The 14,983-nt window shown below is 47.5% G+C and overlaps 1 protein-coding gene across 6 annotated transcripts in view; it reads right to left on the bottom strand.

Moving 5' to 3' along the window:
* LOC147027752 (ELKS/Rab6-interacting/CAST family member 1-like) overlaps positions 1-14,983 on the bottom strand; it is a 434,885-nt gene that overhangs the window by 413,050 nt on the left and 6,852 nt on the right. For 5 of the 6 annotated variants that reach the window (XM_085877321.1, XM_085877320.1, XM_085877323.1 and 2 more), the window contains exon 2: positions 4,554-5,258. The exons of the other annotated variant lie outside the window; for it this stretch is intronic. In XM_085877321.1, coding sequence (XP_085733447.1) covers positions 4,554-5,189 — 636 coding nt within the window. In that variant the 5' untranslated portion in view covers positions 5,190-5,258. The remainder of the gene's footprint in view (positions 1-4,553; positions 5,259-14,983) is intronic. 6 annotated transcript variants of the gene reach the window in all.

Raw genomic sequence — 14,983 nt, 5'->3', positions numbered from 1 at the left:
TACACGCACGATCAACCACTAAATTTGACTTGCATTTCGGCAGTCCATGGGGGATCGTAAATGGTAATAATAATTTTGAACGCAGTATAATGAATTCAACATCGCTTCGGTCATTTGCAGAGATCTTAGACCTCCAGCTCGAGTGGCCACATCATTCGGGCATCTGAAGGGACAATATGTATTGCCATCTACAGCAAAATGTTAAAATATAAAGTATGTTCAGGATGGTGAGGAATCATTGACTTAAACCAATTTTATTTAAATCAAAATAAGTCAATTCAATTAACCATGATATTACTTTTGAGGAAACAACAACATAAGTGCTTCTTCATGATTGAGAGATAGGACCAAAAATTATATATAGCACGATTTCTCAAAAAGTTGTAGACGGATTCCGACGAAACTTGGCGGACAGCTTAGATGGATGAAAAGGACAAATCGATTCGATTTTGGTGAAGATTTGGACACGGATCTGGATACGAGAATTTTTTTATTTTATCAGTGATTCTTTACAATTGTGAAATGAGGCCAAAAACGATATGTAGCACAATATCTCAGAAGGTTGTCGACATATTATGACAAAGTTTGGTGGATGAGTGAGTAGGTGACAAATCAAGCAGATTCAATTTTGGTTCAGGTCCGGATCTAGATCCGGCCGACCAGTGGGATACAAAACGTAAACTGTTCAGCCTGGCAGAGGTATGCGCTCTACCGAGTGTCGTTCTAGTTAAAACTGCAATATTAATCTTATGTGCAAGTTGTTCTTTGGCACATATTATGTCTTCATATATGGATACAAGAGGCGACCAGGGTTGCGTCAGGAAGGGCATCCGGCGTAAAACATGTGCCAAATCACTATGCGGATCATGCGGATGATCCGCTACGGCGACCCCTAACGGGAGCAGCCGAAAGAAGAAGAAAAAGATATGGATACAACAAAACAGATGCAATACATTTCTTGTGACAGAAGAATGCTATTTGCAATGGAACATCCAGCTGAAATACACCAAATTTACACACCACCTCATTTGTCAAGCACCATGCCGTCGTCTTTCATGTACTATGTGGACAAAATCCAATGAGCCCGAGTCTTTTCTTGGTACCAACAAACCAGTTTCTTTTGCAAAGAATGCTCCTTCATATACAGCCATGCATCAGGTTATAAACCTCAAAAAATCCCCCAAGTTTGCCGAACATCTTCCTTCGTCAGCAAAATATATATATTTAAATATTGGGAGGGGTTGGATGCCTGGTGTTGGCTTAATGGTTAGGGTGGTGGGCTTGGGATCCTCGGGTCCCGAGTTCAAATCCCGCTCAGCTGTTGAATTAATACCAGGTGGGGTTGACTCAGCCTGTCATCCTTCCGAGGTCGGCAAAATGAGTGCCAGCTTGCTGGTATCCTGTGTCGGAGTGGCAACCCGTCCAGGATTGTGTCTAATAGCCAAGGATACTGCTTAAGCAGCACCAATGCTCTGCACAGGGTATGGTCCCCATGGATGGATGGATGGAGGGGTTGGAGGTGAAAGAGATGCATGGCAAATAATTGGCAATGCAAAATGTGCATTCATCAGTATTTTGAGAAACTTCAGGCATCCATGTTCAAGATACATATCCTCACACAATGAAGGGGGGGAGGGGGGGGGTGGGGAAGCGATAATTGCATTTTGCAAAGTTAGTCCTGGAACTTAATCATGACTTCCTGTATATGCTGTATTCTTACATCTATCTATAATTCCAGCAATCTGTGTGTGTGTGTGTGTGTGTGTGTGTGTGTGTGTGTGTGTGTGTGTGTGTGTGTGTGTGTGTGTGTGTGTGTGTGTGTGTGTGTGTGTGTGTGTGTGTGTGTGTGTGTGTGTGTGTGTGTGTGTGTGTGTGTGTGCGTCTGTCTGTCTGTTTGTTTGTCTGAGACCGCCGTTTCTCGACAACCGCCGGTCCGATCTGATTGAAACTTGCCAGGAATATTGCCGGGGCCCCGCAGATGTGCCTTTTCGAGGTTTGATGTCAATCGGACAAGCGGTTCCCAAGTTACGGCCATTTATCTGTCAACCAATGACAAGACACGGTGCGATGACATCACAAATGATGTCACAATTAATATTTATTTATTTTTTGCACGATTGACGGTCCGATCTGATTGAAACTTGCCAGGAATATTGCTGGGGACCCGTGGATGTGCCTTTTCAAGGTTTGATATTAATTGGATAAGCGGTTCCCAAGTTACAGCCATTTATCTGTCAACCAATGACAAGACACGGTGCAATGACATCACGAATGACGTCACAATTAATGTTTGTTTATTTTTTTTTTGCATGATTGACAGTCCGATCTGATTGAAACTTGCGAGGAATATTGCTGGGGACCTGTGGATGTGCCTTTTCAAGGTTTGATATTAATTGGATAAGCGGTTCCCAAGTTACGGCTATTTATCTATCGACCAATGACAAGACACGGTGCTATGACATCACGAATGACGTCACAATTAATGTTTGTTTGTTTTTTTGCATGATTGACAGTCCGATCTGATTGAAACTTGCGAGGAATATTGCTGGGGACCCGCGGATGTGCCTTTTCGAGGTTTGATATTAATCGGACGAGCGGTTCCCAAGTTACGGCCATTTATCTGTCGACCAATATCTGCGAGAGAGGGGGATGGGAGAGGGAGGGATGAGAGTGGGGGCGAGAGAGAGGGACGAGAGAGGAGGGGGGAGAGAGGAAGGGCGAGACTAGGGGGAGAGAGGGGGGCAAGAGAGGGGGAGAGAGAGAGGTGGGAGAGGGAGGGGGAGAGAGAGAGGGGGAGAGGGAGGTGTGGAGAGAGAGGGGGAGAGGGAGGGGGTGAGAGTGGGGGCGAGAGAGGGGGGCGAGAGAGGGGGCGAGAGAGGGGTGAGAGAGGGGGGGCGAGAGAGGGGGGCGAGAGAGGGGGGGCGAGAGAGGGCTGCACATACTGGCACTCACCTACGAGCCCACCCCTACGGGCCCGTACTAGTTATATTAAATTTCATTAGAACTTTTGGAGGGGTGGACACCCCCCCCTCCCCGACCCCCTTTTCAAATGAACAATAAGGGCCCATCTATTTATTACAATCAATGGAATGGGGCTAAAAATGAAAGAGATCAAAAGAGAGAAAAGGAAGGGGAGGGGGGGACACAGACGGAAGAACAAAAGTGGGGAGGGGATTTTGGCATACAAAGGTAAGAAATTGGGGAAGCAGGGGTTAAATAAGGGTAAAGGGGGGGAGGACAAGTGGGGTTTCAAAAAAAAAAAAGAATTCAAAACCACCAAATTTGTCCACATAATAAATATACAGATATCTACAAACATTTGGCTAACATTAAACCTTAACAAAGATGCACTATTTGACATGGAAACTAACCAAGAGTCTGACCAGCATTTACATCCTACCACAAGTTCCATTTACAACAATTGATTACCCAAAACAGACAGGATCACAAAGGTTCAGACACTGTATTTGTAAATCTACAGTATCGTGTGATATGTGAATTATTTGTGTGATATTGAAAAGTGAAAACTGAAACAAACATCAAACAAAAAGGATTACACCCACGCAGAGCAACAGAGCAACGCCTTACCAATTAATGCACAATTCATCAAAATTCAGCACAGCAGCTCCCCATAAGCCCAGTCCGCAACATCACAGTCTAACTATTTGTTTATTAATGCAAAACAAAACTGCTCGCAGAGATGATGTCAAGAACACTGCGGGATGGTCGTGGAGTTACGGAAAACCCGCAAATAGCTTTCACCACTCCATCACACACTTCAAATTCGGTTAACAAAACAAAAATCGAAGAGCTCATTGCTGGTCTGATTTCCTCTCAGCCTCCAGCACCTTTCTCACCCACTGATCTTGTCTGCACTGCACTTGACTGTACAATTACATCTCTCCTGGAGCTACAAGTAAAGCAAGTGGAAAGGTGGCATTGCAGTGCTCCGAACGTCACGACTCCGTGGTGTCCGATTTTTGATAGAGTGAAATAACTTTCAATCACCACCTCCTCAAAGTTTTCGTTCCAACTCTCAAGAGTATTATAAACACTTTTTAAAAGGTAAGTTTTCAATTCATTGTCATATCCACAAAAAAAAGGGAAGATTTCTTTTGAAACTGAAAATCATGATGGTGTACTACAAGCAAATGTACAGGTAGGAGTAACTAGATGAGAAAAAAAAAAGTACGATTGACCAGATAAGGAGGAATGGCTGGGGGAGAATAGAAAGTTAAAATAAATAAATAAATAATGATTTTAAAAAGGCGGCGAAGAAGCTTAAGGAAGAGCAAAGCGATGAGTGTGAGCGGTGGTAGAAATAATATGGAGACAAAGATTTTGAGTAATGCAACAGGACAAGGAAGAGAATCAAAATGGAATGACATCAAAGCAAGGTGAAGAATTGGAAAACAAGAAAATTAAAAGCTATGATGAGATGTCACTTAAAGAATTCAGGAGCAGAGAAATTAGCAAACACCTGCAGTTTCATAGAATGACAAAGCACAAGAGGGTTGCACCACCTGAGTTTGGCGATGGTTCAGCACTCATACCTGGGAGTCGTCATGGGTGACACGCAGCTGTTCGCGCAGCACAGCAATGCGAGCCACCTCATCCTTGCGATGGGCCCGCTCTTTTTTGAGCTCAGGACTCCAGAATGTCCGGATGCTGTTCATCGAGGAGCCCAGCTTGCTGTCCTTTACCTCCAATTCCTTCCTCAGGAGCTCATTCTCACGCACCATCTCTTTCATCTGTGTTTGAAATTCCAGTTGATTGTCCCTCCGACCCAACTCAGGAATTTGATAAAGTGAAGCATCCATTCCAGAACTCGCAGCAGGAATGTTCGGACTACTGCCCATGGTGGTTAACCTGGAGCCACCACCAACAGGGTATACCAAACGGGAACCACCTCCGGGTGCACGTCCCAGGGTCAGCACACCTTTCCCAGGCAGTGGTGTTGCTTGCAGGCCCGTATCAAAGTCACTGAAGTAGGTGGGACCGGAAGTAGCATACGCAGCATTCAATGACTGGATATTTTCCATTGAAAGAGTATGCCCGGCTCCTGAGCTGTCTCCTCCGCTGTTGCTGCGCCGATGTCCTAAACGAGGAGAGCGAGGCAGGCGCGGCGAGCGGGCTGGACTCTGCACCAGACGTTCTGGCACAGCGGCAGGACGAGTACCGCCAAACATGGTGCCACCTCAAGATGGCCACTCCAGTCACAAAATCCTTCTTGTTTCAGGCATTACCTTTTCTGTGAGCTGGATAGAACAGAGCAAAGGGAAAGAAAATTTTAGCATTAATGAAATAAATACAACAAGGGTGGTGTGAGAGAGAAAGACATACAAAAAATTCCTTCAGCTTACTGAATGCCTGATTTAGTAGCCATTTGAAACATCATCTGGGCACCATTCATCATTGAGATTTTGACCCCTTCGGCACAGAATCTTTCCGAATGGTACGTCCACAATATTGCGTCCAAAGTGTCTTGTGAGGCATATCGATAGAGATAGATAGATTAGAAAAAAGGGAGTTTAAGAAGTTCAGAGGAAAGAAAAGATTTATATCTACGTTGTCCCGTTTATGGAAGGGTGAGTGATGAGTCAATGGTGAGGATTTAAGGCCTTCAGCCCATATGTATTTATGCTCATAATAGGAGTTTTGGGCCACATATTTGTGATAGGGTAATTTTGCCTGGTGGTCTCAATTGGGTGAGTGGGCCAAGGCATTTCAGCCGAGTTCGGGTAAGTTTTCTCATCCTGTGCACTCCCCTCTCCCCTCCCCCCTCAGAGCCAGGTGAGAGGAAAGGCCTGCCTGCAGTTCATGGCAAGCACTGTGGTACATAAACCCTAGCACACACCACGGAGAGGAGGAGGAAGATTCTCCGGCCCTTTTACGATTGAGTGGGAGGGTGGGGTGGGGGAGGGGTAGGAAAGACCCTCCAGCATTAGTGCCTCTGGGTGGCAGTGAACATGACAGCACACCCTTCACCAGCACTACCAGAGAAGAGTGGGCCTTGCATCATGACCACTTCTGATTGGAGGAACTGAGGCAGTGCAGCATTAGCCCATGCTGCTAGGCGGTATGCCACCGATTTGGTCGGGATATGTGATATTGACTGACCTCGACTGTTTCTCCACCCAAGCGTGGAAAGCCATTTACAGGTGTCCACCGGGTGCTGCCGTGAACACCTTTGGGATGGGGGAAGTAGGGGGAGGGGGAGGGAGGTCATCGAGGTGGGGGCTTGATGTGTGTTTAATCTTTCTCTGCCCGCACATATAATTTGAGCTCCATCACACTCCCAAGCCGCTTTTGTGACATCAGCCAACCCAAACACGTAGGAAAGACCAAGTCCTTTTATCATTCTGGGATGAACTGCCAGCCATGAATGATCTCACCCAAGTGTGTGTGTGTGTGTGTGTGTGTGTGTGTGTGTGTGTGTGTGTGTGTGTGTGTGTGTGTGTGTGTGTGTGTGTGTGTGTGTGTGTGTGTGTGTGTGTGTGTGTGTGTGTGTGTGTGTGTGTGTGTGTGTGTGTGTGTGTGTGTGTGTGTCCAGGATTTCACATTGCCAAGTTATCAATTATGAGAAGCACCGGCTCCTGATGGGAGTGGTCAGGAGGGTGATGTTAGTATCCTTATTCAAACGTGCAATTCAAAATACCTCTTAAAATCACGTGGGGACAGGAATACTGTGCTGTAAATGGCGGAGACTTGCAATACCCTCTACCACCTGAAGCGGCATTACACGATATATTCACAACGAGAAATCGCACCTCCCCCCCCCACCCCCACCACCCCCACAAGACCACCAGCAAAGATAAAAACACCCATTTGCACGAAATGGGGTCATGCTGATCCAATGTAGCAAGTCTGGATGTAATCGGGCCAGAACTGAAGGAGTAGTAGCACGACAAACAAACACACACCGGTCTGTGAAATAGAGCAAGGAATCCTGAAATAAAAATGGACTTTGTGTTTCCATATGCCTTGTGCTACGACCATTCAGGTCAATTCAAAATCTTTGGAGGGAAATGCCTTTGTTTGGCTCATGTTTAGACATGCGCAGATCAATCTGCCACACTCCACTGGGGTGGCGCATGTGCCATCCAAATTTAGCCTGAAGCCGGGCTATCCACAGGATATTAATTCAGTGTGCACAGTTCCAGACTATAACGTAACTATATATATATATATATACATATACAAGGGGTGGTAAAAGTAGGTATACAGTAAGGATTATACCAGTATTACCAGTATTATAATAGTGGTGCTAGGATTCATTTAATACGAGAATTCATTTAATTCATTAAAATTTGAGGGATTAATATGTTTATTATTGGTATGTCGTTATTATTGATATGCTTGTATAATCAATAAAATACGTTTTGTGCACACGTTTTGTTTTTCATTACTGTATACCTACTTTTGCAGCCCCCTGTATATACATATACATACATATATATATATATATATATATATATATATATATATATATATATATATATATATATATATATATATATATATATATATATATATATATATATATATATATATATATATATATATATATATATATACATATATATATATACATATATACATACATACATATATATATACATATATACATACATATACATATATATATATATATATATATATATATATATATATATATATATATATATATACACATACATACATACAGTATATACTGAAACGCAAAAGAAACTTATCACTTATTTGAAATGTAATAAAATTGTAACAGTTCAAAATAAAACAAACCAACAATTGCTCATTGAAACATTGGCATTTTATTGATGACATGTCAAGTTTTTGACCAAGATACACCATCTCATAAGTTTGTTCTACAGTACAGAACAGCACAGGGTGCAATGTCAGTCCCCTTTCAATAGCGTGTGTGGCCACCATTGTTTTGGATACATGCAGTGCATCATCGGGGCATACTGCCTACCAGTCTTTGGATGGATTGCTGCTGGATTCTGTCCAGAATATTGCCTCAATGTCTGAAGCCATCTGACTTCGGACCATCTGCCTGTCCTGCCTTGCAGTGGTGACTCTTGGCCTCCCTGAGCGAGGTCTGTCATCTGCAGAGTTGTGGAGGGTGTCTCTGTCCACCAGGGCCGATATCGTCTGGTGTGAACAGCCAAGGCGACGTGCCACCTCAAGGTAGCTCAATCCTCCTTGCAGTATGCCCAAGGCACACTGCCATTGATCCCTTGACAATCGTGGCATGTTGATTGAAATGCCCATTTTGCACTGGCCTTTTTAAAGCCAATATCAAGACATCATGTGAAGCTCATTAAAATCATCCCGTACCCCTTGGCTAATCACTGACAGTCAAAAAGGCTGTTCAACAGCTGTGCTATGAAGTGACCATTGAAGGTTCAAGTGACCATCCGTGACCGTTTTGTCTGACAGTGAGGACACTATTGTCCACAAATAAGTTCACACATTTACTACACGCAGTGTTATTGTTGATATTTGAAGGTATAAAAGGTGGTAAGTTTCTTTTGCATTTCAGTGTATATACATATATATATATATATATATATATATATATATACATATATACATATTGTTACGAATCTCCGCCCGCCAGCGTGCGGAGAGCCGCTTTTTAGCCGAATCGCGGCCGTAAGCCCAACGAATGGACAATTCAGTCGCGATTTACCGGAACAACGCCGAAAACCAGTCACGGGTGTGCTGTAAGCACACACCACGGCCTAGTCAATATTCTACCCGCGCGTGACAGGGTCAATCGCCGAATTGTCGATATACCTCATTATTCGTGCGGGCAGCCTACTGAGAGACCGTACCTCAGCGAGGTCTGCTGGGGCACGAACCGCTTATGTGGTTCGTACCGTTCTGGGATAACCGAGCGGGGTATTATCGCGAGACCTCGCTGGACCCGATTCTTTTATCGGCTATCAAAAAGCCCACTACCATTCCGAAATGCAATATGGCGTTTCAATGGGGAAAATGACACGACGAACAGGTTCACATTCAAATAAGCACATTTATTATTTACACGTATACAAACAACCATGCAATGAATTGGTGAAACACGCATGCAGTTGATTTGTGATGAATGCGGGACAAGACCAAGACGCAAGCAAGGCGAAGTGCTACAACCGTCTATAATTAATCATGTACAGTCACTTAACAGTTTCTCTACTTAACGGGACACGGCGCCACAACTGTCACACAAATAAAAGCAAGGAAAAACCCCCTCATAGACAAGGGGGTAGACGGGACCCCTTAGGGTCTTTATGTCCAAGGAGCTTGGTTGACCGAAGGAACTCCAAGAGACTGCCGCAGGTTACCTCCACTCTTGTGGTGACTTGCTTGGGCGTCCCTCTTGGACCCTCTCCAGCTTCTCACCGACTGCAGGGACTCCAGACTCCAGACTCCAGGCTCCAGCGCGGCTGCCCACAACTCCACACTCTCACACGAGCCCAGACCTCCACCGACTGACTCCAACGACTGACTCTCCACTCGACCACCCGACCAACAACCAACAACCCCCCTCCCTCGCTGCCTTCAGCGCGCGCTTTTATCTCCACGGCACTTCGCCCTCGCTTTCACCCCCCTCCCTTCCAGCACGTGCGCGAAGCTTCCAGAAGCAGGGCGTTTTTCTCGCCGAATCGGGGCCTTTCCTTTATGTCTTCATAGCTTTCATCTTTTCCGCACGTGTTTGTCATTGGGGGGAGGGGTGAGGCCGTCGTCCATTCTCCCCCGATGAATGCCAGGCTTCTCGCAACCGTGCTGAGGTGGAAATGCGGTGGTGGTGTGGTTGGCGTTATGGTGGCATGGCTGGTGTTTTGTGGTGGTCTTGATGGTGGTGTGGCTGGTGTTCGTGGTGGTCATGAGGGTGGTGTGGCTGGCGTTTGTGGTGGTCGTGAGGGTGGTGTGGTTGGGCGGTGGTGGTTAAGGTGGTTGTTGTGAAGGCGGCTGTTCGTTGTCTATGGGGATGTTGGCGGTTGACGAGAAGGTGGTTGTGGTGATCGTGGTGCTTTGTGGTGGTAGTAATGGCGGTTGGTCCAAAATAACGATAGTAAAAGAAAAACGGCTCACTCAAAGATTCACAGCCCGGTTACACAAACAATTACCTTAGACAACGGTGGGGAAATCTAACTGAACACAGACTTATCAGCATAACTGATCTAAGGACCTATATGGTGTTCTGCGAATTTCCACAGCCATAACACTACCCCCTTCCCTTTTTACAGACTCGTCCCGAGTCGTCGAATTTTTGTGTGCCATCATGTGTAAGTTTCCCCTAGTACATTTTATCTTCGGATCACTGAGTGCGACATTTAGTGTATTCGTGTCCCAAAAATAAATAACCTACGGGATGAGTAACTAACAAAACAAACTTACTCATACAGCTGACTTAACTAAATTGCCGGAGCTATGACAAACATGCAGGGGGCGCAACTCATATACAATTTACCTTAACCTTATCCTTATACATTTTACACAAAGCATGGCCCAGGACTGATGGACTCTGTGGGAAAAAGGCACATAGCAATGCCAGTCAGTATTTCAGGGTGAGCGCTCTGCAGCTGAAGGTCGGGTGTCTTCGGGGCCTGTTCAAAAGGCCCCGTTGTCTGTCACAAAAACCTTTTCAAGTCTTCAGCTGCTGAAGGCAACTCACCCTAACCCGGAGGCTATGCGCCATCCTACAGGCCATTCTTCAAGCAGAGAGCCAGGCTGCTCACACGCAGTCTCTGGCTCATGAAACAAATGCAGGTGGCAGGGAATGTGGCCGGCTGCACCAATGCAGTCCTCGGCCTCCCCCTTGAAATGAGCGTAGTGAACACAAGATGGTGCACGGGCTGCACAAATGCAGTCTCCGTGTGCGGCTACCTGCAAGGCAGTCCCTGCAAAACAGTGAATGGTACCGACTCAAGCAAACAAAACGGTGCACGGGCTGCTCAATGCAGTCACATGGTGTAGCTGCCAACAGGGCAGTCCCTGCAGAACGCGCGATTATCCTGGCACACATGGTGATGGAAAATGGGGCAAATGCAATAAAAAGGGCTAGCAGGCATGGGGTCAAGGCAAAGGCAGGCAGACAAGGAATGGCAAGGCAAGACAAGGCTGTTGTAGCAAAACGGGCTGGTGGTGAAGCTGACCGGCACAGGCCTTGTAGCAAAACAACCGGCAGATGAACTGACCGGCACAGGCCCTGTAGCAAAACAGCCGGCAGATGAAGCTGGCCGGCCTCTTGTCTGGTACTGGAGGTTCGTGGAGGGAGTGCGGTGGTGCTGGCCACTTGGAAGGCAGGCTCGGACCGACCCTACTGTCTCCCTCTCAACCTATCGCCTTTGCCTGTCTCTGTCCATACCCACTCCCTTAGTTTGCAAAAATCCAAGTTTAGCCCCAACTTATTTTTTTGTTTGTTTTATTTTATTTTTTTATTTCCCCCATTATAATTCTTCTCCCTAACCCCCTTTATAGTCTCTGTCCACCTAACCTATTATCATCCTACCCTACTCCCAACCCCTACGTTCCCTTCCTGGAGGGGAATAAGCGAGAGCTAGTGTCCTGTGTCGAGGCCCAATTAAGCCTCAGAATGGCCTCCTCAGATTTCAGCGATATACTTACCCAAGGTGAGTCCAGCGGCCCACAACGAGCGAAGGGATGGATGGTGCGGAGGGGTACATCTCTCTATCTACCCTAACATTATTAATCTTAAACTACCCGGGGCTTTCAAAAAGCGCCTCTCGCTTAATCTACTGGTTCTAACAACCAAGATTCCCGTCGCCTGTGTTGGTGTCCTCACAATTTCGGGCCTTGCCCTCCTATTTTCCCTCGTGCCCTCGCACGGTTTCGTGGCTGGGACGCGTGGCTCCCTCGGCAGGAACTACCCTCTGCCGATTCTCCAACTATGGCACCCCCGGGCCCTGCAACTGCCTCCGAGCCTACCAGCTCCCTAAACACTGGGGAGTGCCCTCCATGGCTACTCCCCTGAAATGCTCACATGGCAGGCTGGCGCCCCGGGCCCCGCATCATGCGGGCCCACTACACTATCCCGGCCCCCCATGGACCCTTGGCCTACCGCGGCCGACTATCCCAGTGCCCGGGGTACCCACTAAGCGATACTCACCGTTCGCAGCCACGCTCGCAGCCCGTCAACAGGGCTCTTGCACCCCTCCAAATGGGTTTCGAGCCTACATTCCCACCAACAGCAAAACGACCTCCATTTTGTCAATTTGACTAACCAACTAACTCACTTTACACTGACCCCAGGGTCCCTTGGGTGGGAGTCACTCCTCCCCCCAATCACTCATCGCACCATGCATACCACATTCGCTCCATACACTCAGGCTCGCTGGCCTCACTCACTCACCAAGTACATTTTCCATTCTCTTCTCACATCGCTGAATACTGCCATTCTTCTCACTAAACCCCATAACTATCTCGTGCTCCCTTGTCATCCCTTAAAATATAGCACGTTCCATTTAACACTACGTAGCTAAGCTATGTCCCCTCTACACATCCAAAGTCTGTCCATGTCTCCAAATATCATTTCCCATATCGCATCCTAAATATGAATTAAAATCCCTCTACCTAATCCATTCCACGGGCCCCATGAGGACTTGTCCCTGCCTCATGGAGCCGGTCTAACTAAGCTAACCCATCCCCCTAACTAGTGGTATCCTGTGCCCGGGAATCCTGTTCACCCGAAGCGAGGCTTGCTTTTTTTTCCCTATGCGTGAACCAGCGCGGCAACTCGCAACCTGCACTTTTTCCCCGTGACGTCTTGGCAGGTGTTCGCGCTTCGCGCACCTCGTCCCTCTCGGACGGTACCATCCGGCAGGGATTTCCCTCCTGCCGGATTCTGACCATGCAGCCACGACGTCACCCTGCGCAATAAAAACAAGCCTCGTGTTTCGAGGGGTTCCCCACGCGAACACATGTGCTCTGCTCGTCGGAGCTTTACAAATGTGCTCGCGTGGAGAACCCGTCTGGTCCAAATCCATATCCAGCCTACCTTCTGTCCGTCTGAAGGGGTCGGCTCGAATCCACTGTGGCGTTTCCGGACCGGGCTTCACTCCCGCAGGTGCGCACGTGGCGGCCTCGTGCGTAGCACAGCACGGACCCGCTACCCGGCCTTTGTCCACTGTCAGGCACCGTCTTCGTCGCACCCTCGCGCACAAACTCGCACGTGCCACGACGCTCACACACCTCGACATGACACTCGCACTCGGACCTGCGGTTGCATGTTCCCGTATGCCAACCGCCATCTCCCTCACCTACAGCGTTCTGACACACACCGTCTCTCTCACACATGGCCGTTCACTCACGCATGCCCTTCTACTCGCACATGTGGTTCCACTCACACACTGTGCTTTATCCACACACATGGTTTCCCTTACACACGGACTTTTACTAAGGCACTCCTTTCCACCCACGAACACCATATTACTCACACACGCGGTTTCTTTTACACACGGGGAATTGCTTACACACGCCATAACACTCATGCTATGCGTGCTTTCCAGCACACATTTCGGCTCACTCGTATACACACACACACACACCGGGACGACCACGCTGGGGGTTTGTGCCACTACAAGGGGTCCCAGGGTCTCCATACCCCCCAAGCTCCGCGTGCACCCATTCACAGCACTCGCCCCTCTACCTCGCAAAGCGCGACCGGACTCACCTCGTCATGATCCGCCTCAAGGGGGCATATTTCCTCCCTTCGTTCCTGAAGGAGGCTATCCGGCTGCTTGCACCGGCTCACGAAACAGTCCCCGAGCTTCCCCTCATCGTCCACCTCTAACTCCATGTGTGTGTGCTCGTCTTTCACCCCGTGTTTATCGTGTCTTGCGGGACGATAATTTATACACATCTGTAATTCCGGGCGATCGAGCCGAGGCGGCCCCACTGCTCCATCGAGGGTCGTGCTCGTGGCGACGCGCCGGCTAAACAGTCACAATATTATATATATATATATATATATATATATATATATATATATATATATATATATATATATATATATATATATATATACATACATATACATACAAATATAGAAATATACATATATATATATATACATATATATATACATATATACATACATACATGTACATACTGTTGCGGTTTTGGAGATTCACAAAACACCATTCAGGTTCCCCGAAGATCAGTTATTTCGATAAGTATGTGTTTCACGTTCGGATTCCCCCACCGATGTGTAAAGGGAATTATTTGTGTGCCGGGCTGTGAATCTTTGAGGTAGCCATTATTCTTTTCTATCTTTTATTTTAAAGCAAACAAACACCAACCGTCATCTCTTCTCCTCAACAAGCAGCGCCACCTTTGCCTCAACATGGATCCTCCCCGTTGAACAGCAAAGGCCACACGAAATGTTATGCGAACGGTCGTGGTTCAACCGAATTTGCATAACTGGATCACAGAGCGACTTCCCCGAAACCCACGGGTGACGTCAGACTTGGGGTTTCCCACGAGACTTACCAGGGGTGAGAGGTCGGAGGTGATAAGTGGGCGGAGCCCGGCCTCGAGTTGAGAGATCAAAGAGCGGCTTGCCTCAGGCCAATATAAGAGAGGGGCTCGAACGAGTTTGAGGCTGATTCGGATATATTCATCGCACCTCCAGAGGAGAGATCAGCGGAGATTCATCGCTCTCGGGAGATGGGCAGTCGCGGAGAAGGAGGGAGCACCAGACGAGAGCCGGAGAAGCGTTGGTGAACGGCCGAGAAGGAGACGAGTGTCGGGCAAGCTACGTCGCGATCCGGGCGAACGGCCTTGAGAAGGTCGAGCGGCGCTGAGGCAGTGGACGGGTCACAAAAGGGTATCAACTCTAAAAGTGCAAAGACCCGTTCACTCCTCCGAGCGCGTCGCCGGCCAGGCCCGACCGCCCAGGCCGCAGTGAAGGCCGCTCGCCAAGCTGCTCAAGCCGCCCGGCCGCTCAAGCGACTGG

This window comes from Eptatretus burgeri, chromosome 4, assembly GCF_056783735.1.
Source record: "Eptatretus burgeri isolate ZD-2024b chromosome 4, Ebu_testis_v1, whole genome shotgun sequence".
Lineage (NCBI taxonomy): Eukaryota > Metazoa > Chordata > Myxini > Myxiniformes > Myxinidae > Eptatretus > Eptatretus burgeri.
Note: the sequence above shows the minus strand (reverse complement) of the source record. Positions and strands in the feature narration are given on the sequence as shown.